Raw genomic sequence first — 22,797 nt, 5'->3', positions numbered from 1 at the left:
ACTAACCTCTGCGATCTTCTGTAATATTTCTTGTTCTTTCTCCTTCAATGCACTTTCTAATTTCTTCCTTTCTGAAAGTGCAATCTGCTCTACGTCATCCAGCTCAGCCTGTTTGATGTCAAAGAAAGGTTAAGTTATAACAACTACCTGTGATTTGTAGCTGCATTGCTTCTGGAACTTTTCATCCAAAGCCATGCTTAGCCAACACCAAACTTCTTGAGGACAGCAAGCGTAGAATTGAATGCTGAACCTCTCCTCATCTTGCATTACAGCCACGCTCTGAAGCTTGGGCTACCACGGGCTATAGCTAAAATGTAGCAGGCGTCTGAATCGTTTCGTGACAGATGCTTGGCAGGGATATGAATAGCTCCTCCTACCTGGTGCTCTTCCGGGAGTTTCCCAATTTCTCTCTGCAGCTCCGCAATTCTCAAAGAGTATAAGGGAAAGTCTTTGTCTCTGAAGTCCTTCAGCATGTCAAGTTCTGCCTGCGCATTTTGAATGCTGGTGTTAACTTCTTCCAGTTGACGATGCAACTCTTGGAAAGTAAAAATAGTTACAACAGACTTGTTCGGTACTCCATTTTGTTAAAATAAAAACAAATTACAGCAAAAATAAAAATAGAAAGTTCTGGAAACACTCAGCAGGACTGAAAGCATCTGCGCAGAGAGAAACGGGTTAACTTTTCAAATCTAATATGATTCTTCAGAGCCCTGAAGAATCATAATTGACGTGAAATTTCACAGGATCGTTACAGAGCAGGAGGCCACCATTTGGCCCATCAAGTCTGCACCAGCTCTCCGAATGAGCAATTTACTTCATGCCACTCTCTGCCCTTTCTCCCATAGCGTTGCCCATTGTTCCATTTAAAGTAACAGTCTAACCACCCAATTCTCTTCCCAAAGCCTCAATTGAGCCTGCCTCCACCACACAATCATCAGTACATTCCAAATCTTGCGTGAAAAAGGTTTTTTCTCATATCACTTTTGCTTCTTTTACAAATTAATTTATTTCTGTGCCCCCTCATTCTCGATCCTTTCACGATGGGAACAATTTCTCCCCGTTGTCCAGCCTCTCGACTTTTTTCTCTCTGTCAAATCCTTTTTGAGCTTTCTTTTCTCCAAGGAAAACAGTCACAACTTCTCCAATCTATCTTTCATCACTGAAGATAGCCTTCCCACTGGCTGGAGGGAAAGCAAGGCTTCTCCTTGCTGATTATTCCAGACTCAAACTTTATCATCCCCCCCCCCCCACTGCACAATCATAGAGTGAAGTAGTAAAGGCTTAACTTTTGCCCTGCCTCACTTACTCATTACCGCAGACTAATTCAGTTAGCTGCCAATAGAAACTAGTCGCCCTCTTATTGGTGTAGCTATGATAGCTACATTGCCAACTTTTCTGGGACTCTTGCTGCACTCAAATGAGTGGAAGCTACTTTAACATTACAGGTGTGTTTCCTGGAGGTAACCATTGTTGCCCCTTAAAACAAACTAAGCGGGTTTGCAAGGAATACAATTCTGTAAGTGACCTTAATAACGACCTTATCGGACTCCCCAGTTAGTGACCTCAACCCACAGCCTGAATCCCTTGGGTATTCTTGTGATTCAACCCCTTAGTGGTTGAATTTAATTTCATTACAACACTAAAGTCAAAATGAATACAAAACCCAAAGAGGCAAAAATGTTGTGATGAACATACAGATTTTAAATGATATGCCACTACTACGGAGGCCCTTGAAGGGCAATTCTACTGACTGTTTCAGCATGGTACTGGGCTTAGCAACTCTTCAAAGCCAGTTTCCCGAAGTAGGTGCCCAGAATTCAATTATAATCAAGAACCTAGTAGATCCTTAGATTTTTCAGACGCACAGGCATGGCTGGTTTCCCTTCTCTACCAAAGGGAAACGATGCAAATTGCACTGCACATACTTACAAAAGGAACATTCACAATATACAAATGGTTCTTCACTGACCTCCGTATTTTTGCCCCACTATTTCCTCAGTATCTTTGAGGTCGTTGTTTGCTGCTTCAATCTCCTGTCGCTTCCATTCACTTACACCAGAAATTCCTTTCTTACATACAAAATGAGGGAGGAAATTGAAAGAGCAATATCAGACTAGAGAGAACGGATCCAATTTATGCACTCTCATTTTTGCTCCATTCTGTTCAGTTTCTTGTTGTAAAATATGCTGGTACAAAGTAACCATAGCTCTCATTCTGCAACATGCTGAAAAGGGCAATCAACCAAAGTTAATACTGGGGCTGTGCATTTTTCTGTTTGGTACCAGCAAGTCAGCTGATTCTCCTGGCTTGGGAGTCTTGCATGCCAACACTAGCTGTTTAACTAAACATTACTTTCACATCAATTTTGTACACCAGTTTCTACGGAAATCCCTCAGATCGATTAAAGTCGGTTTGCTTCTTTTATTTTCCCAGCTCTTTAAAATTACACGTGTTGTGGTTCTTTTGAGTGCTCACATTTTCTAGTCATAGCCATGACCTACATCTGCTTCTAGTCTCTTGTCAGTCTCTCACTGAAGGCCCACAAGAAAGCAAACTAGCCTTTGTTAATCTCACTCTTCAATGAGACGCAATAGAATGGTTAGGTTTGACTGACCTTCCACATTCCACACTGGTTCTGTAAATGACAGCAAGAAATCGCAAAGGTACCCAGACAGGCTAAAAGTGAATGGGGAAATCTATGACAGTTCAATTGGAAGGAAGAGGCAGGTCATCCACTTACAGAATTTAGAGTCATAGTTGAGAAAAGCAGTCAGATGGATATCATGTGGCACACAAGTCAGTTACATACCCTAAACTTGCTGTACTGAACCAGTAGGTTTCTGGATTCTTTCATGGCGACTTCATCCATCTCTTTCATTTCCTTTGCCAGTTTCATGTTCATGTCCAGGAGGTTCTTGCTATATTCCTTGCACTCATCCAGCTGCTTCTTCTTTGCTGTTATCAGATACTATAAAACAGTATGGTTAAAAATGAGACTTTCAAACTACAACTGTATGCTCAGCTGAAGAGTTGAAATCTTAAAAAGTGACAAGCTGCAGAGGGTTTAATGGACTTCTATAAACCAGATCCCTGGTCCCCCCCCCGCCCCGCTTTATGTCCTTTACCCCATGTGAATTCCAATGCATGTATATCTGCAAAGCATGAGAAGAACCATGTGCATTCCTTAAGTGTTTTTATTTATTTTGCCTCTATCCTGTATAAGGACATAAGAACTAGGAGCAGGAGTAGGCCATCTGGCCCCTTGAGCCTGCTCTGCCATTCAATGAGATCATGGCGGAACTTTTGTGGACTCAACTCCACTTTCCGGCCCGAACACCATAACCCTTAATCCCTTTATTCTTCAAAAAACTATCTATCTTTATCTTAAAAACATTTAATGAAGGAGCCTCTACTGCTTCACTGGGCAAGGAATTCCATAGATTCACAACCCTTTGGGTGAAGAGGTTCCTCCTAAACTCAGTCCTAAATCTACTTCCCCTTATTTTGAGGCTATGCCCCCTAGTTCTGCTTTCACCCACCAGTGGAAACAACCTGCCCGCATCTATCCTATCTATTCCCTTTATAATTTTATATGTTTCTATAAGATCCCCCCTCATCCTTCTAAATTCCAACGAGTACAGTCCCAGTCTACTCAACCTCTCCTCATAATCCAACCCCTTCAGCTCTGGGATTAACCTAGTGAATCTCCTCTGCACACCCTCCAGTGCCAGTACGTCCTTTCTCAAGTAAGGAGACCAAAACTGAACACAATACTCCAGGTGTGGCCTCACTAACACCTTATACAATTGCAGCATAACCTCCCTAGTCTTAAACTCCATCCCTCTAGCAACGAAGCACAAAATTCCATTTGCCTTCTTAATCACCTGTTGCACCTGTAAACCAACTTTTGCGACTCATGCACTAGCACACCCAGGTCTCTCTGCACAGCAGCATGTTTTAATATTTTATCATATAAATAATAATCCCTTTTGCTGTTATTCCGACCAAAATGGATCTCACATTTGTCAACATTGTATTCCATCTGCCAGACCCTAGCCCATTCATTTAGCCTACCCAAATCCCTCTGCAGGCTTCCAGTATCCTCTGCACTTTATGTTTTACCACTCATCTTAGTGTCGTCTGCAAACTTGGACACATTGCCCTTGGTCCCCAACTCCAAATCATCTATGTAAATTGTGAACAATTGTGGACCCAACACTGATCCCTGAGGGACACCACTAGCTACTGATTGCCAACCAGAGAAACACCCATTAATCCCCACTCTTTGCTTTCTATTAATTAACCAATCCTCTATCCATGTTACTACTTTCCCCTTAATGCCATGCATCTTTATCTTATGCAGCAACCTTTTGTGTGGCACCTTGTCAAAGGCTTTCTGGAAATCCAGATATGCCACATCCATTGGCTCACCGTTATCTACCGCACTGGTAACGTCCTCAAAAAATTCCACTAAATTAGTTAGGCACGACCTGCCCTTTATGAACCCATGCTGCGTCTGCCCAATGGGACAATTTCCATCCAGATGCCTCGCTATTTCTTCTTTGATGATAAGATTCCAGCATCTTCCCTACTACCGAAGTTAAGCTCACTGGCCTATAATTACCCGCTTTCTGCCTACCTCCTTTTTTAAACAGTGGTGTCACGTTTGCTAACTTCCAATCCGCCGGGACGACCCCAGAGTCTAGTGAATTTTGGTAAATTATCACTAGTGCATTTGCAATTTCCCTAGCCATCTCTTTTAGCACTCTGGGATGCATTCCATCAGGGCCAGGAGACTTGTCTACCTTTAGCCCCATTATCACAGAATTTACAGTGCAGAAGCTTGCCCATCACTACCTCCTTAGTGATAACAATCCTCTCAAGGTCCTCACCTGTCATAGCCTCATTTCCATCAGTCACTGGCATGTTATTTGTGTCTTCCACTGTGAAGACCGACCCAAAAAACCTGTTCAGTTCCTCAGCCATTTCCTCATCTCGCATTATTAAATCTCCCTTCTCATCCTCTAAAGGACCGATATTTACCTTAACCACACTTTTTTTGTTTTATATATTTGTAGAAACTTTTAGTATGTTTTTATATTCTGGGCAAGTTTACTCTCATAATCTCTCTTACTCTTTATAGCTTTTTTAGTCGCTTTCTGTTGATTTCCCAGTCCTCTAGTCCCCCACTAATCTTTGCTACTTTGTATGCTTTTTCCTTCAATTTGATACTCTCCCTTACTTCCTTAGATATCCACGGTCGATTTTCCCTCTTTCTACCGTCCTTTCTTTTTGTTGGTATAAACCTTTGCTGAGCACTGTGAAAAATCGCTTGGAAGGTTCTCCACTTGTTCCTCAACTGTTTCACCATAAAGTCTTTGCTCCCAGTCTACCGTAGCTAGTTCTTCTCTCATCCCATTGTAATCTCCTTTGTTTAAGCACAAAACACTTGTGTTTGATTTTACCTTCTCACCATCCATCTGTATTTTAAATTCCACCATATTGTGACCGTTCCTTCCGAGAGGATCCCTAACTATGACTCCCTATCCCTATGACTCAAGCTATGTTGCACTATCAACCAAGATCACTGATGCAAGCTGCTTGCAGACCCCTACCAATGCTTTCCCATAACCAGATGCTCCAAGGTGCGCAAAAGCAGTCCAGAAATGACACGCCTGCTAAATGCCCCTTCTTCATTGTGTGGAATTGTTTGCCTTGGCAGGGAGATTTCCTCAGCGTAGGTAAGGCAGCGCGTCATAGCGCATACTTCAAAGAGATCCAAACCTGGATAAGCAGTGATTTGCTCAGTGATTTTATGCAGATTTTAGAATTCTACTGGAAAAGGAATAGCTTGTGTTCACATAACACCTCATGTTTCTCAGAATCATTTTAAAGAACGTTGAGAAGTATTGTGCAGAGTGGCGATGAGTTGCATGGAAAGAAATAATCAATTTTCAGGATTTTGCAGAGTTCACGACTCTGAATACTACAACAGCAACTTGAACACAGTGAACTCTTACAACGCTAAAGCACACAGTGAATTATTTTAGGTGAACTTGCTATCAGGCATGCTAACATTAGCACACAGAGAATCCTGATGGTTGAATGGAGGGCGATATGGAAATGTCCCAGCTGCAGTGAGGGGTCCGGGCCTCTCCTTACCTGATGCTCAGTGTTAAGCGTTCTTCTTTTTGATTTCCCTTTGTTGACACGGTAGCACAGTGGTTAGCACTGCTGTTTTCCAGCGCCCAGGTTCCAGGTTCGATTCCCGGTTTGGGTCACTGTCGGTGCGGAGTCTGCACGTTCTCTCCGTGTCTGTGTGGGTTTCCTCAGGGTGCTCCAGTTTCCTCCCACAAGTCCCGAAAGACGTGCTTGTTAGGTGAATTGGACATTCTGAATCCTTCCTGAGTGTACCCGGAGTGTGCCGACTACGGGATTTTCACAGTAACTTTATTGCCATTTTAATGTAAGCCTACTTGTGACAATAATAAACATTATTATTTATTTTATTTCATTATTTTTGGTACGTGGACCCAAAATCGGAATGTGCCATTAAGCAATGGACTCAAACTGAAGCAGCCTGCTAGTCAGGACAATGTATTCCAGGCTTTTTATTTTGGAGGAGAAAACAGACTCGTCGGCGCCGAGTGAATCTTAAGAACCAGCTTTGGTTGGCTGGCGACCTGGCCAGGGACAGTGTTCTGCCTGACAACAGCCAGTTATTGGTTCCTGGGTGATGCTTCTGAGAGAGCTGGGCAGAAGTGATCAGACCTTATAAGGGAAAGGAACTTTCTCATGCTGAATAAAGAACTGCTTTATTGTTCTAACACCAGTGGGAGTGCCTGGCACAACTTTACTACATATTTCATACGATCTTGAATCTACAGGGAAATTAAACAGCCTTACCAGAGAAAGCCATCTCAAGCCTAGAAGGAAGTAGTATTGCAAACAAATGCTTGAACTCCTGAAAGACTTGAACTGCAAGCAATCCTGGTGCAGCAGAGATCCTTTATCCTTTTATTTTATTATTTTCTTCCCTCTCCACCACCCTTTCCCTCTGTGTTGACTGTACATGTACAGAGTGGGGTGAATTGGAAAGGTGTACTGGGTAGTCAGTTTAATTATATTACTACTAAACAATAAAATGTTATTTGTGCTAATTTTACAAACTTGGTGACTGCAGTTTATTGGGCTCAGCCAACGTCCTCAGGTATTTAAAAATAACATCTAATTTTACACGTGTTGCGACTCCAGGTCAAGTAGGGCTGGAATTGACCACGTACTAGCCCAAGAGGTTGTGACATGCCATGAGAATGCATTTCATTAATCAATGTGTTGAGCTGTCTTTTTTCCCAGCATGAATATTTTTATTTTTTTACAGGAAATGGTTGCTTTGATCACTCAAAATTATGGAATTGAAATGACTCAACTCGCATTCATGGATCAGCTGCAGTTTTGTATTTTGGAAGTACTGAAATGTAATGTTCCAGGCTGGGGAGATAAAATTGTATGTCTCTGCTTCCCTTACTGCATCAGGCTGAAGGCAGTAGTCGTACTTTAAGCAGGAGCGTGTATACCCCTGTAAGCTAGCTAGAGGGGAGTTGGCGATGGGCAGCACTCTGGTACAAGAGGTAAACAGGAAAAACCATTGTAATAATCTTTACTTTTGTCACAAGTAGGCTTACATTAACACCGCAATGAAGTTACTGTGAAAATCCCCTAGTCGCCACATTCCGGCGTCTGTTCGGGTACAGAGGGAGAATTCAGAATGTCCAATTCACCTAACAGAACGTCTTTCAGGACTTGAGTGGAAACCCACTCAGACACAGGGAGAATGTGAAGACTCCGCATAGACAGTGACCCAAGCCAGGAATCGAACCTGGGACCCTGACGCTGAGAAGCATCAGTGCTAACCAATGTGCTACCGTGCCATCGTATAGGTAAGATGAACGATGCTGCAGTAAAAGGATCAGACTGCTGGATCAAGTTGGAGATTTTATCTTTTCATTCAAGTAGCACGGAGATAATGTATGATCAGGTAGATAATAATCGCTTATTGTCACAAGTAGGCTTCAATGAAGTTACTGTGAAAAGTCCCTAGATGGTATAGAGTAGTGGAGACAGGGCCTCCTACTTTAGAGAAACAGATGCTTGTGGCTTAGGCGAGGAACCTCAGCAGCTGTCAATGTGTCTTGTGGTCTCCCTTTAAAAAAAGCATACAAGAGAGACAGGTGGCACTGTACTGAGGAAACAAGATCACAAACAACAAAGTATGAAGGGATAACACAATTCTGACAAATACTGCAGCAGCAAAAACATTTTTCTTTTATTTCAATAAGTCAAAAATAAAGACCTTTCCTGATAATGCCAGCATGTCCCTCAAGACAGTGCCACTCAGGCCATGTGGAATCAGTAGCAGCAAGTTTTAAGAGGAACAAATTACTTCTGAATTGAATCTGGTTATTAAGGGGCAATCTTAAGTGAAAAATATCTTTGACATTCATCAGTGGCAAATTTACGTGATTAGAAAACTCTTCACGTGCTGATGCCAGAACAGCCAAGGAGGAGTACAAGTGTGCTGTAAAAGATGAGAAACGTTTCTTCCGCATTGGACAGATTTCTTGAGCACGTATGAGAAAAGCAGAGGAAAATCTTTTAAGATTTATTTACAAGGTGTCATGTGAGAGTATCTTTAAGACATGGATGTTAAGCAATGTACCTTTAAGAAAACAGTGATGTCAGAGAGTGGGTGGAGCTGAGGTAAGGTCAGCCATTTTGCAGTTTAGTTTTGCAGTTTGGAGGAAAAGAGCTGGGTGTGTGTCTGTGTTTTGCAGTGAGCTGGATCTCTGCCATAAAAGACCATCTCTGGATCATTTGGGTGATTTAAACTTATAATAGTGAAGCCTTTAACCTGATGTGATTTTGTTTAAAGGTGTTAAGTCTCTTGGAAGTTTGAAGGAACATTTTAAGGAATTATTTACTGTTGCAATATTTTCTGAGTTATCTTTGAAGTAAGGGGTGTTAAGAGATCCAATGTTTAATTAAGATGTTAAGTTGAGTTCATGGAATAAACAGTGTTTTGTGTTTAAAACCCACGTGTCCATAATTGTAATCCCACACCTAGGGAAAAAGCCGTGTGCTCGGAAAAGCAACAAATCCATTAAAGGGAGAGGTTGGTTGAACTCCATGATACATTTTGGGGTTCTGAAAACGCCTCGCCCATAACAAAGGATAGAACTTTTCTCATATAGCTAATTGATGTATTTGCGAGAGCTTGCTGTGCAGCGAAAGCACATATTGGAACACATCCCACTGAGCACCCTCTCCTTTCAGCAGAATAAATCATATTCATAAAACAGTTCTTGCTCATACAGCTCAACAGATTTGATGTGGAATGTACATAAGGGCAAGTGGTATTGATAGAAAGTTAATGTACGCTCAAAATTTAAGACTATCAGAATTTTATGCCGTGGGAGTATATTGAAAACAGTTGGGAATATTGCTCTCTTTAAGTAATTTACAAAGGGAGAAGTTCCTTCTAGTTCAGTGAATCTCTACGAAGCAGTTACGTCACACAGCGTAACATCAAACCAGAGACTTTCCTAAATATTTGATGCGGATTGGTGTCAGTACATTTTTTAAGGCAAAAATAAAATGGGCAGCAATGCAGTTCTGCACACTGGTCAGTGACCCTAGATGGTAATGCAGGTGTGTGAATGGTGGGCGAAGACGGCAACAGGCTGACTGATGTGCTTCAGGGTGGAGTATCTTCTCAAGCCTAATGATTAATGTGCAGAAATGCAAACATGTATTAGGAGGAAACATGCCAAGCAAAAAATATCCAAAACTTTCTTTCACAGTCTGAGGATTCAGGGTAAACCATTTTGGACAGATATAAGGAGACATTTCTTCACACAACGAATGGCGAGTCTGTGCAATTCATTCCCACATGAAGTAGTTGATGCTAAAACTTTGAATATATTCAAGAGGCGGCCAAATATGGCACTTGGGGAGACTGGGATCAAAGGCTATGGGGAGAAAGCAGAATTAGGCTATTGAGTTGGATGATCAGCCATGATCGTGATGGCAGAGCAGGCTCGAAGGGCCAAAAGGCCTCCCCCGCTCCTATCTTCTATGTATCTATGTACATCCATCATGCACTTTTAGTACCAGGTCTCTACAGTGCAACAGTAACAGCATTATTAATAATTACCTTAAGTATAGCTAATTTTTTTTGCAATTCAGCATAACAAGGATCATCTTCCCTGATAAGCATTCTTTTCTGCCACTGGTGATCACATCTGCTTGAAGAGGGCTGGTCTGTATTAGGACGGAACATACCTAAAATAGACCAAGGTCTTGAGGTTATCCCGTAGGATGCTCGCTTAAGCTTGCTATTGTACTGCAAATATAAACATGTCAACATTGCCTTTAAAATAGTTGAATTACATACAAATGAGCTAAATGATCAAATGTTTCTGCATTGTGGTATTACAAGCACAAAATAGATTGAAAATGCAATTCAGCAGGAAACATGCAGTATCACAGATTTTTAAACATTGAAGCACTTACCATGCAATGCAGCTGGTTACCGGAGGCCTAACAAGTCAGTGACACCAAGCGAGTGAAATAATCGTTGTAAATTATATTCATCTGCCCCAAGATATGTTTTTAAAATTAATTTAGAGTACCCAATTATTTTCTTTTTTCCAATTAAGGGCAATTTAGCATGGCCAAGCCACCTACCCTGCACATCGTTGGATTGTGGGGGTGAGACTCACGCAGACACGGGGAGAATGTGCAAACTCCACACGGACAATGACCCGGGGTCGGGATTGAACCCGGGTCCTCAGCGGTGTGAGGCAGCAGTGCTATCCACTGCACCCACCGTGCTGCCCTTACCCCAAGATATATTAATGCATAAATAATATCTTCTGCTACTTGCTGGTGGTAAATAGTAATTTTTTGGTATCACATGGTTGCTACGGTTTGCAACGAGCCTTTCAAGGATAAACGGGGCAGGTCCAACCAGTGAAATAATTGGGCAGGATTAAAGCGGTGAGATATAAATCTGCCAAACTATTTTTCTGTGTGCATCTTTTTCTCTATAAAATACTTTGAATATAAATACTTACTGAATGAGAGGATATAGTTGGAGCATGAGCAGCAATAGAGCCATCAACCAAGATGGGATTCTAAAGTTCAAAGCCAAGCCTTAACTGACATTTGCACTCATGACTAGGAAACAAATGTCGGCTGGTCTTATTTATTATAAATTTGCAGGTTTGATCTCCACAGCTCATGATCCAAGTAGATACACTGGTGCAATGCTTTGGAGGTGCAGCTGTTAGTATCTTAGATGCATCAGCCTGGAACTCAGAAGACTGTGGGTTTAAGTCCTAAGAAAGAGTCTTGCGCAGGAAATCCAAGTCAGGGATTCCCGTCTTTCGGATAAACCAATTTGCCCTCTTATGTAAAAGATCCCATGTAATGATTTCAAAGGAGAGCAGGGAGGTTATCCTCAGCGCCCTGGCTAACGTTTATCCCTCAACTAACATCTGAGTTATGAAATTGCTGCTTTGTGAGAAGCTGGTTTGTGTGCAAATTGGTTACAACTGTGACTATACATCAAATGTATTTGCTTGGCTGCCAACTCTTGCGGCGTCTAAATACACACAATCTACTCTATAAAATATTATTCTTTCTTTTTGAGGCATTAATCTTTATAGCTGATCTGCAGACAATTGAATGCTAACGTTTACAAGGCATTGTTCCAAGGAAAATGGCCTGGCAAACATCCCTTCCTCAACCAACATATAAAAAATGATTCATAACTCATTGTATGTCAATCGGGACTTTGGATTGGTAGCGGAAATCTCACCTTGGAGTTAAAAGGTGCAGAATTCAAACCTGCTCCTGATAGTCCGTGCCAGTGGACATCAGGATTCCAACTTTGAGCTGGAGGTTGACTTCCAGCACCATACTACTGTCTGGTGTATGTGGGAATCCACAATACTCTCCAAGCGTACATGATTGACCACCACACTGGATTGTTTACATTGCGGCCTGTCAGTCTATTAACCAGCAACGACTACTGGCATTTAAAGTCCCAACGTGCTTTAGCAGGAGCAGTGAACAAAATCTGACACCCACCAAGATAAGGAGTTCACTGCAGATGACCAAAGGTTTGGCCATAGGTATGGTTTGAAGGAATACCTTAAAATGAAGAGCGGGCGGTAGAGATATTTAGGGAGGGGCTTCCAGAGCTTTGGGCCCGAGCAGCCAAAAGCATGGCCACCAATGGTGGAGTGATTAAAATCTTGCAAAGGTCCTGAATTAGAGGAGTTCAGAGAGCTCAGAGGGATTAACGTCGGATGAGACGAGGGCAGGCTTGGTCAACAGGCCAATAGGCGGCCCGTGACTTGCATGCGGACCTTAAAGCCATTCTGTAAGGCACCAAGAGCGGGTTTTCAAAATGCCGGTCTAACGGGATAAGTTGGTGTGGAAGATTTTGTAAGGAGCTGTTCCTTCAATCACGGGCCGTTCCTCTCCTGGGCTTGCTGCTGATAATGTGGGAGCGAACCAGTCGCTGATTAGAGCAGCAAATATCAGTGATGGTGAATTTTCTAGCAAGAGGTTTTCTTTCTGGGGAGGTTGAGGAATCACAGGTGACAAGGAGCCAGGTTGGGCGGGGCAGGACAAGAGAAGAAGAAATGGTGTGTTTGTGGGAGGGGGATGCTGTAGGTCTTTTTCAGATGGATGAACAAAGATGGATCTTGTCCATAATTATCCCTGTGGGTGAATAAAAGGAGACGACGCGTCAAACTTTTGTACCAGGCATCAGTATTGCTGGAGAACACTGCTCCTAATATCCAAATAGTTTTATTATTGTCGTATGTGTCTATTTTAGCATGAGTTTAAACAAAGTTGTCAGAACAGGAAGGTTAGAATTTCCCAAAGACTTCGGACAGTCTTGGAATTCAAAGAGCTTCTGAAATAAAAACAAAGTGCTGGAAATACTCAGCAAGTCTGGTAGCATCTGTGGAGAGAGAAAGACAGAATTAACATTGAGTCGAATGATTCTTCTTGGGAACTAAAGGAAGGTAGAAATCACTGTAGAAAGGGTGAATTGAGATGAAGATAGAACAAAAGGGAAGACCTGGGATAAAGTAGAAGGTAGGCGAGATTAACAAAGAGGTCATGGAACCTGGGGTAAAGCGATGGTACTGGCAGCAGTAAAGAAACAAAGTACTGGTCCAGAGTAGATGTTTAAAGGCAGAATAATAGATTCATAGATGTTTACAGCACAGGAGGAAGACATTTGCTCCATTGTATCCACGCCAGTCAACAAAGATCCGACTACACTAATCCCATTTTCCAGCACTTGGCCTATTGCCCTGGAGGCTAAAGCAGCACAAGTGAATATCTAAATACTTAAATGACTCACGCATCCTTTCAGGCAGTGGGTTAGACTCCCACCAACCTCTGGGTGATAAAGTTTCTCTTCAACTCCCTTCTTAACCTTCTACCTCTTACCTTAAATTTATGCCCCCTGGTTATTGATCCCTCTACTAATGGAAAAAGCATTTTATCCACCTCTCTATGCCCCTCAATCTTATACACCTCAACATGTTACAGTTATTGGAGGGAAGGGAACGGGTTAGAGCAGAAGTGTGGGAAATGGGTCAGACACAGTTGAGGGCCCTGTCAATCAGTGTGGGGTTGGAGGGTGGGGGAAATTCTCAGTTGAGGAAAAAGGAACGCATGTGGAAGGTAGCATTATACGCACAGATCTGACAGAGGCCAAAAAATCTGAAAGAATACCGTCAGACTTTTGTTGGGTGGCACGATGTGCTGATTTTTCCCTGTCTTTCTTCACAATCGTCCAGTGATTTCCTAAAGCTTCCGGCGACCACTTGATAGGTGGGAGTGAAGAAGTTTGTGCACTGCGACTCCTTCCATGTCTGTCTGTTCTCTCCCACTGACTATAATCCTAAACAAAAGCAGATGAACTTAAAAGTGATCCAGTATCATATTGGCTTAATCCGATCGGAGTTAAAAGGTTCAAACCTCTAACCTGAACCTGGGTGCATAACCTAGACAGGCGCTAGATCGTAGAGCTAAAAGTGCTGCATGATTGGAGGAGTGGCCGACAGATGGGAATTGATTATTTCAGGCTCAGCTTGCCTGTTCAGTTGGCTATTAAAGTGAAATGTCGGATTTCCTCTACATGTGCTTGCTCATACATGGAATATAGCTGGTGTTCCATGGAGGAATATTGGGCATGCCATTTATAGACACAAAACATAATAAAAAGTAGTTTACATAGACCTTATACCCTATTTTGTGTTGCACAATTAACTTGGACATGTACAAGGACAGAAAAGTGGAGAATTGATCAGAGAGTGGGAACTGCAATGGGGACGACAGAAGAGCTAATTATGCCTCTAACTCAAATGGGTACAGCTGTCTTACTAATGACACCTATTCAGAATGTCAAACACAATGTCAGCACGCAAACACAAACATTAGTGCAGTATGTATAAGATCCCATAGCATTTTCGCAAAGGACAGCGTAGGAGCTATCTCTGGTGTCCTGGTCAATAATTATCCCTCAACAAACATCCCAAATCCAAATATACATTATCTGGTGCTCATCACATTTTGATTTATGTACAAATTGACTGTCGTGTTTCTTACATTAGAACAGTGATTGCCTTTCAAAAGTAAGTAATTGGGATTTATAGCACTTTGGAATATGTTGCGATTATAAAAGGTGCTGTATGAATGAAAGTTTTTCTTCTTTCAGATTTGGAGCTTTACTCACTATTTAGATCCCAGTTTCAATAATAGGAGAAAGTAGTTTGATTGTCAAGTTCCATGTAGGTTTTCTAATGGTTGAGAATGCTGTCGCACCACACAAGATGTGGTCAGCGAGAGCACAAGGTGCTATGAGCTGCTGCTAGTCACATATTAAGTCATCAAATGGATGGTAAAAACAGGAAATAGCTTCTGGGATGTTTAATTGAAATGAGCTATCTATTTCTCTTAAGTAGAACTAATGGGTATTGCTGTATCCAGTCTGTCAAAGCCTCAATGTGACGTTTTTGTTTTAATTATGTAGAATGATATAAAGTATGTCAACAAATTACCACATTCTTACTCCTGATACTTACTACCATATCAAATTCCTTTTCCAAGGATTTCACAATACAGGTATTGCTTTCTGTCATTGCCGCCATCTTGGCCCAAAGGTTCTGTGGATAATAAAACAAATGATAAAATATATAATACACACTATTGCAGGTTTATAGATCGAGTCCTTCACTGTCACCAGGGTTGTCCCTGCTGCAGGCCCACCGTCGATGAAAGCAACACTGCTAGGACCACAACCAATTGTATTTATGTAGCAACAATCGTAACATTTTCAAAGGCACTTCACATGATTAAATAAAGGATGACACTGAGCTACATAAAAAGATATTAGTTGAGATGATCAAAAATTTGTTCAAAGAGTAGATTTTATACATTACAACACGTGGTCAGTTCCAGCCCTCTTGACCCAGAGTCGCAACATAAGTGAAGTAGCCAATTGGCTGCCAGCCAAGTCCATCAAAATGTCATCACTGGGCAAGACCAAATAGCATTGGTAGTGTCCTGAGGTCAGATCAAAATAGCACATCTGCTGGGGGGGGATTTCAGTAATCGTTCAGATACAAAAGTTATAACAGCCAAGATAACAACAAAAATACAGAATAGGTAAGAGAAATCAGGTTTAAATGGGAGGATCCGTGATCATGTACATAGAGGGTGCTTGATGTCAAGTGTACCGTGCAGGGCATGTTGACCTGCTCACTGCTGCCTCATTCGGCCGGAAGACTGCTGCACACAGCACACGTTTCCTTCTCATTTAAAAAGCGGCAGTGGCCGCCATTCTCAATATAAATGCCGGTAGCGGCCGTTGGGCACTTCTCCTGCGATCGGGACCACTGTGGGAACGCCGCGACCGATCGCTCCGCGACCTGCCCACAGGTCACAACCCGCACTTTGAAAAACCCTGTTCTAGTTGTGGTTCAACCAGCGTTTTACACAGCCGGTTGGGCTGAATGACCTCTTTCTGTGCCATAATGGCTCATTACGAAGTCTTACAATACCAGGTTAAAGCCTAACAGGTTTGTTTTGATGTCACTAGCTTTCGGAGCGCTGCTCCTTCCTCAGGTGAATGAAGAGGTATGTTCCAGAAACATATATATAGACAAATTCAAAGATGCCAGACAATGCTTGGAATGCGAGCATTAGCAGGTGATTAAATCTTTACAGATCCAGAGATGGGGTAACCCCAGGTTAAAGAGGTGTGAATTGTGTCAAGTCAGGACAGTTGGTAGGATTTTGCAGGCCAGATGGTGGGGGATGTAATGCGACATGAATTTTTCAGTGTTTTTTGCACTGAGTGCTGAATTTGGTGCATTTTGAGTGCTATAGTAAGAGTTTGGTGACCGAGGGAGTATAAGGCTTCATTTTTATCTAAAGTTTAGTCTTTCTTTTATTTAGTTAATTAACTTAAAAGTTGCTGTTTGGTTTAGAAGAAGGTGAATTTTCAATCAGCTTTAAACAAGCTTCTACTTGTAGGCACTTGCAGCTGGAGCTTGTTAATTAGATTAGGCCAGTTTTCAGAGGCTAGATTCACAGTATAAAACTGATCCCCTACCGTGCAGACTTTGTTTGCACTGAGTGCTGAATTTGGTGCATTTGAGTGCTATAGTAAGAGTTTGGTGACCGAGGGAGTGCCGAATTTGGTGCATTTGAGTGCTATAGTAAGAGTTTGGTGACCGAGGGAGTGCTGAATTTGGTGCATTTGAGTGCTATAGTAAGAGTTTGGTGACTGAGGGAGTGCTGAATTTGGTGCATTTGAGTGCTATAGTAAGAGTTTGGTGACCGAGGGAGTTAGGTGAGGAGGGAGTAAGGTGCTCCTTTCATTTTGTTTCCGACATTTCCGCAAAGAGTGCGAAGAGAGCCAGGAGTTTACAGAAAGTGTAGCTGACTGGGAGCAGAGTCGGAGGGCGGAGATCTAGTTAGTCCACAGGGCAGCTATATTCTATCAGGTATGAGGGGATGGAGGCTAGGCCAGTTGCATGCTCCTCCTGTAGGATGTGGGTAGTGAGGGATACCACCGATGTCCCCGCTGACTATACCTGCGGGAAGTGCACCCAACTTCAGCTCCTCAAAGACCGTGTTAGGGAACTGGAGCTGAAGATGGATGAACTTCGGATCATCCGGGAGGCAGAGGGGGTGATTGAGAAGAGTTACAGGGAGGTAACCACACCCAAGGTACAGGACAAGAATAGCTGGGTTACCGTCAGGGGGAAAAAAACAAACAGGCAGACAGTGCAGGGATCCCTCGTAGCCATTCCCCTTCAAAACAAGTATACCGTTTTGGATGCTGTTGGGGGGGATGACCTACCGGGGGAAGGCCCGAGCGGCCAGGTCTCTGGCACTGAGTCTGGCTCTGGGGCTCAGAAGGGAAGGGGGGAGAATAGAAAAGCAATAGTTGTAGGAGATTCAATGGTTAGGGGAATAGATAGGAGATTCTGTGGTCGCGAGCGAGACTCCCGGAAGGTATGTTGCCTCCCGGGTGCCAGGGTCAGGGATGCCTCGGATCGTGTCTTCAGGATCCTTAAGGGGGAGGGCGAGCAGCCAGAAGTCGTGGTGCACATTGGTACCAACGATATAGGTAGGAAAAGGGGTGTGGAGGTAATAAACAAGTTTAGGGAGTTAGGCTGGAAGTTAAAAGCCAGGACAGACAGAGTTGTCATCTCTGGTTTGTTGCCGGTGCCACGTGATAGCGAGGCTAGGAATAGGGAGAGAGTGCAGTTGAACACGTGGCTGCAGGAATGGTGTAGGAGGGAGGGCTTCAGGTATTTGGATAATTGGAGCGCATTCTGGGGAAGGTGGGACCTGTACAAGCAGGACGGGTTGCATCTGAACCAGAGGGGCACCAATATCCTGGGAGGGAGGTTTTCTAGTACTCTTCGGGAGGGTTTAAACTAATTTGGCAGGGGAATGGGAACCGGATTTGTAGTCCAGCAACTCAGGTAGCCGATATTCAGGACGCCAAAGCGTGTAATGAGGCAGTGGGGAAGGGAACACTGACAAAGGAGAGTACTTGCAGGCACGGAGATGGGTTGAAGTGTGTATACTTCAACGCAAGAAGCATCAGGAATAAGGTGGGTGAACTTAAGGCATGGATCGGTACTTGGGACTACGATGTGGTGGCCATCACGGAAACCTGGAGAGAAGAGGGGCAGAAATGGTTGTTGGAGGTCCCTCGTTATAGATGTTTCAATAAGATTAGGGAGGGGGGTAAAAGAGGTGGGGGGAGTGGCATTGTTAATTAGAGATTAAATAACAGCTGCAGAAAGGCAGTTCGAGGAGTATCACCCTAATGAGGTAGTATGGGTTGAAGTCAGAAATAGGAAAGGAGCAGTCACCTTGTTAGGAGTTTTCTATAGGCCCCCCAATAGTAGCAGAGATGTGGAGGAACAGATTGGGAAACAGATTTTGGAAAGGTGCAGAAGTCACAGGGTAGTAGTCATGGGTGACTTTAACTTCCCAAATATTGAGTGGAAACTCTTTAGATCAAATAGTTTGGATGGGGTGGTGTTTGTGCAGTGTGTCCAGGAAGCTTTTCTAACACAGTATGTAGATTGTCCGACCAGAGGGGCAATATTGGATTTAGTACTTCGTAATGAACCAGGGCATGTGATAGATTTGTTAGTGGGGGAGCATTTTGGAGATAGTGACTACAATTCTGTGACTTTCACTTTAGTAATGGAGAGGGATAGGTGCGTGCAACAGGGCAAGGTTTACAATTGCGGGAAGGGTAAATACAATGTTGTCAGACAAGAATTGAAGTGCATAAGTTGGGAACATAGGCTGTCAGGGAAGGACACAAGTGAAATGTGGAACTTGTTCAAGGAACAGGTACTACGTGTCCTTGATATGTATGTCCCTGTAAGGCAGGGAAGAGATGGTCGAGTGAGGGAACCATGGTTGACAAGAGAGGTTGAATGTCTTGTTAAGAGGGAAAAGGAGACTTATGTAAGGCTGAGGAAACCAGGTTCAGACAAGGCATTGGAGGGATACAAGATAGCCAGGAGGGAACTGAAGAAAGGGATTAGGAGAGCTAAGAGAGGGCATGAACAATCTTTGGCGGGTAGGATCAAGGAAAACCCCAAGGCCTTTTACACATATGTGAGAAATATGAGAATGACTAGAGCGAGGGTAGGTCCGATCAAGGACAGTAGCGGGAGATTGTGTATTGAGTCTGAAGAGATAGGAGAGGTCTTGAACGAGTACTTTTCTTCTGTATTTACAAATGAGAGGGGTGATATTGTTGGAGAGGACAGTGTGAAGCAGACTGGTAAGCTCGAGGAAATACTTGTTAGGAAGGAAGATGTGTTGGGCATTTTGAAAAACTTGAGGATAGACAAGTCCCCCGGGCCTGACGGGATATATCCAAGGATTCTATGGGAAGCAAGAGATGAAATTGCAGCCGTTGGCAATGATCTTTTCGTCCTCACTGTCAACAGGGGTGGTACCAGGGGATTGGAGAGTGGCGAATGTCGTGCCCCTGTTCAAAAAAGGGACCAGGGATAACCCTGGGAATTACAGGCCAGTTAGTCTTATTTCGGTGGTAGGCAAAGTAATGGAAAGGGTACTGAAGGATAGGATTTCTGAGCATCTGGAAAGACACTGCTTGATTAGGGATAGTCAGCACGGATTTGTGAGGGGTAGGTCTTGCCTTACAAATCTTATTGAATACTTTGAGGAGGTGACCAAGCATGTGGATGAAGGTAAAGCAGTGGATGTAGTGTACATGGATTTTAGTAAGGCATTTGATAAAGTTCCCCATGGTAGGCTTCTGCAGAAAGTAAGGAGGCATGGGATAGTGGGAAATTTGGCCAGTTGGATAACGAACTGGCTAACCGATAGAGGTCAGAGAGTGGTGGTGGATGGCAAATATTCAGCCTGGATCCCAGTTACCAGTGGCGTACCGCAGGGATCAGTTCTGGGTCCTCTGCTGTTTGTGATTTTCATTAATGACTTGGATGAGGGAGTTGAAGGGTGGGTCAGTAAATTTGCAGACGATACGAAGATTGGTGGAGTTGTGGATAGTAAGGAGGGCTGTTGTCGGCTGCAAAGAGACATAGATAGGATGCAGAGCTGGGCTGAGAAGTGGCAGATGGAGTTTAACCCTGAAAAGTGTGAGGTTGTCCATTTTGGAAGGACAAATATGAATGCGGAATACAGGGTTAACGGTAGAGTTCTTGGCAATGTGGAGGAGCAGAGAGATCTTGGGGTCTATGTTCATACATCTTTGAAAGTTGCCACTCAAGTGGATAGAGCTGTGAAGAAGGCCTATGGTGTGCTCGCATTCATTAACAGAGGGATTGAATTTAAGAGCCGTGAGGTGATGATGCAGCTGTACAAAACTTTGGTTAAGGCCACATTTGGAGTACTGTGTACAGTTCTGGTCACCTCCATTTTAGGAAGGATGTGGAAGCTTTGGAAAAGGTGCAAAGAAGATTTACCAGGATGTTACCTGGAATGGAGAGTAGGTCTTACGAGGAAAGGTTGAGGGTGCTAGGCCTTTTCTCATTAGAATGGAGAAGGATGAGGGGCGACTTGATAGAGGTTTATAAGATGATTAGGGGAATAGATAGAGTAGACAGTCAGAGACTTTTTCCCCGGGTGGAACAAACCATTACAAGGGGACATAAATTTAAGGTGGAAGGTATAGGAGGGATATCAGAGGTAGGTTCTTTACCCAGAGCGTAGTGGGGGCATGGAATGCACTGCCTGTGGAAGTAGTTGAGTCGGAAACATTAGGGACCTTCAAGCAGCTATTGGATAGGTACATGGATTACGGTAAAATGATATAGAGTACATTTATTTGTTCTTAAGGGCAGCATTGTGGATAGCACAATTGCTTCACAGCTCCAGGGTCCCAGGTTCGATTCCGGCTTGGGTCACTGTCTGTGCGGAGTCTGCACGTCCTCCCCGTGTCTGCGTGGGTTTCCTCCGGGTGCTCCGGTTTCCAAAGATGTGCAGGGTAGGTGGATTGGCCATGATAAATTGCCCTTAGTGTCCAAAATTGCCCTTGGTGTTGGGTGGAGGTGTTGAGTTTGGGTGGGGTGCTCTTTCCAAGAGCCGGTGCAGACTCGGGGGGCCGAATGGCCTCCTTCTGCACTGTAAATCCAATGATAATCTATGACAAAGGTTCGGCACAACATCGTGGGCCGAAGGGCCTGTTCTGTGCTGTATTTTCTATGTTCTATTCATCCCCCACCATTTGGCCTGCAAAATCCTACCAACTGTCCTGGCTTGTCACAATTTACACCTCTTTAACCTGGGGTTACCCCATCTCTGGATCTGTAAAGATTTAATCACCTGCTAATGCTCACATTCCAAGCATTGTCTGGCATCTTTGAATCTGTCTATATATATATATATATGTTTCTGGAACAGACCTCTTCATTCACCTGAGGAAGGAGCAGCGCTCCGAATGCTAGTGACATCGAAACAAACCTGTAAGACTTTAACCTGGTGTTGTAAGACTTCGTACTGTGCTCACTCCAGTCCAACGCCGGCACCTCCACATAATGGCTCATGTTGGCTGCAGAGCAATGCAAGCAGAAAGAGGGGGGGGGAGAAATGCATTTATAAAGATAAATTACAAATTGCCCCGCTCAGCAGCGCTTCGCCCATTGCGGTGCACCCCCCTGTGTTGCGATGTGGGGAACCATCCTCTGCTCCTGCCTGCAGTCATCGCCCCAGGAGGCCTGGTGTTGCCGGTTGCTATAGAAACCGCAGCTCACGCCTGGGGCCTAGGAGCAGAACCTCCCACTAAAAGTCCAAACGAAAGCCTCCAGTTTCCCCGGCCGATGGCAGCGCAAGGGCCCGGCCCGGCCAAGGCCTCACAGAGTTCCGGATCACTCACCGCCGCCTCCGATGCCCGGCCTCCAACAATCACCTCTGAAGCCGCCCTCCGCCGCCCGCTCACTGCGCAGACTCACTTGCCGGCCGTCGAGACGATTGTTACGCCTGCGCATGTGCTGTCAGGCCGGTCCCGCGCCTGCGCGCGAAGCGCCCGAGCCCGGATTGGCACGCGCATGCGCGATGCGCACTTGTCGCCACAACCTGTGACTGCAGTGGTGTGACCGAGGGTGGGGGAGCTCCGCCCACTGGGAATAGTTTAGGATAATGGGAGGCGGTGTGCTCTAGCTATAAAGTAGTAAGAGGGATTCATAAAGTAAACGTAGACCAAATGTTCCCTCCTTCCCAATCTAGAACGAGAGGTCACGGATATTGGTTGAGAGGCGGTAGATTTAAAACTGAGATGAGGAGGAACTACTCCTCGCAGCGGGTGGTGAATTATGTAGAACTCACTGCCCCATAGTCCGGTGGAGTCTGCATCATTAAATAATTTCAAAAGGGAAATATGATGTGGCGATGCCGGCGTTGGACTGGGGTGGGCACAGTAAGAAGTCTTACAACACCAGGTTAAAGTCCAACAGGTTTGTTTTAAATCGCTAGCTTTCGGAGAGCTGCTCCTTCCTCAGGTTAATGAAGAGGTAGGCTCCAGAAACAGAAGAAGGAAATAGATGGGCACCGTAGCACAGTGGCTAGCACTGTTGCTTCACAGCGGCAGGGTCCCAGGTTCGATTTCTGGCTTGGGTCCCTGTCTGTGCGGAGTCTGCGCGTTCTCCCCGTGTCTGCGTGGATTTCCTCCGGGTG

The 22,797-nt window shown here is 44.0% G+C and overlaps 1 protein-coding gene across 4 annotated transcripts in view; it reads right to left on the bottom strand.

The window, feature by feature from the left end:
* LOC140428602 (uncharacterized protein C20orf96-like) overlaps positions 1–22,109 on the bottom strand; it is a 41,359-nt gene extending 19,250 nt beyond the window's left edge. The window contains exons 1-8 of one of the 4 annotated variants that reach the window (XM_072515256.1): positions 22,001–22,109; positions 15,177–15,257; positions 13,825–13,993; positions 10,214–10,341; positions 2,810–2,968; positions 1,970–2,069; positions 378–535; positions 7–108 (exon numbers count right to left, since the gene is read on the bottom strand). In XM_072515256.1, coding sequence (XP_072371357.1) covers positions 7–108; positions 378–535; positions 1,970–2,069; positions 2,810–2,968; positions 10,214–10,341; positions 13,825–13,993; positions 15,177–15,242 — 882 coding nt within the window. In that variant the 5' untranslated portion in view covers positions 15,243–15,257; positions 22,001–22,109. Of the gene's footprint in view, positions 1–6; positions 109–377; positions 536–1,969; positions 2,070–2,809; positions 2,969–10,213; positions 10,342–13,824; positions 13,994–15,176; positions 15,258–21,737; positions 21,775–22,000 lie in introns of those variants that run through there. The other 3 variants (XM_072515257.1, XM_072515253.1, XM_072515255.1) reach the window with 3 other exon arrangements.
* Positions 22,110–22,797: the final 688 nt, after the last annotated feature.

Source organism: Scyliorhinus torazame, chromosome 8 (genome assembly GCF_047496885.1).
Source record: "Scyliorhinus torazame isolate Kashiwa2021f chromosome 8, sScyTor2.1, whole genome shotgun sequence".
Classification (NCBI taxonomy): domain Eukaryota; kingdom Metazoa; phylum Chordata; class Chondrichthyes; order Carcharhiniformes; family Scyliorhinidae; genus Scyliorhinus; species Scyliorhinus torazame.
This window is presented reverse-complemented; position numbering and strand designations above follow the sequence as displayed.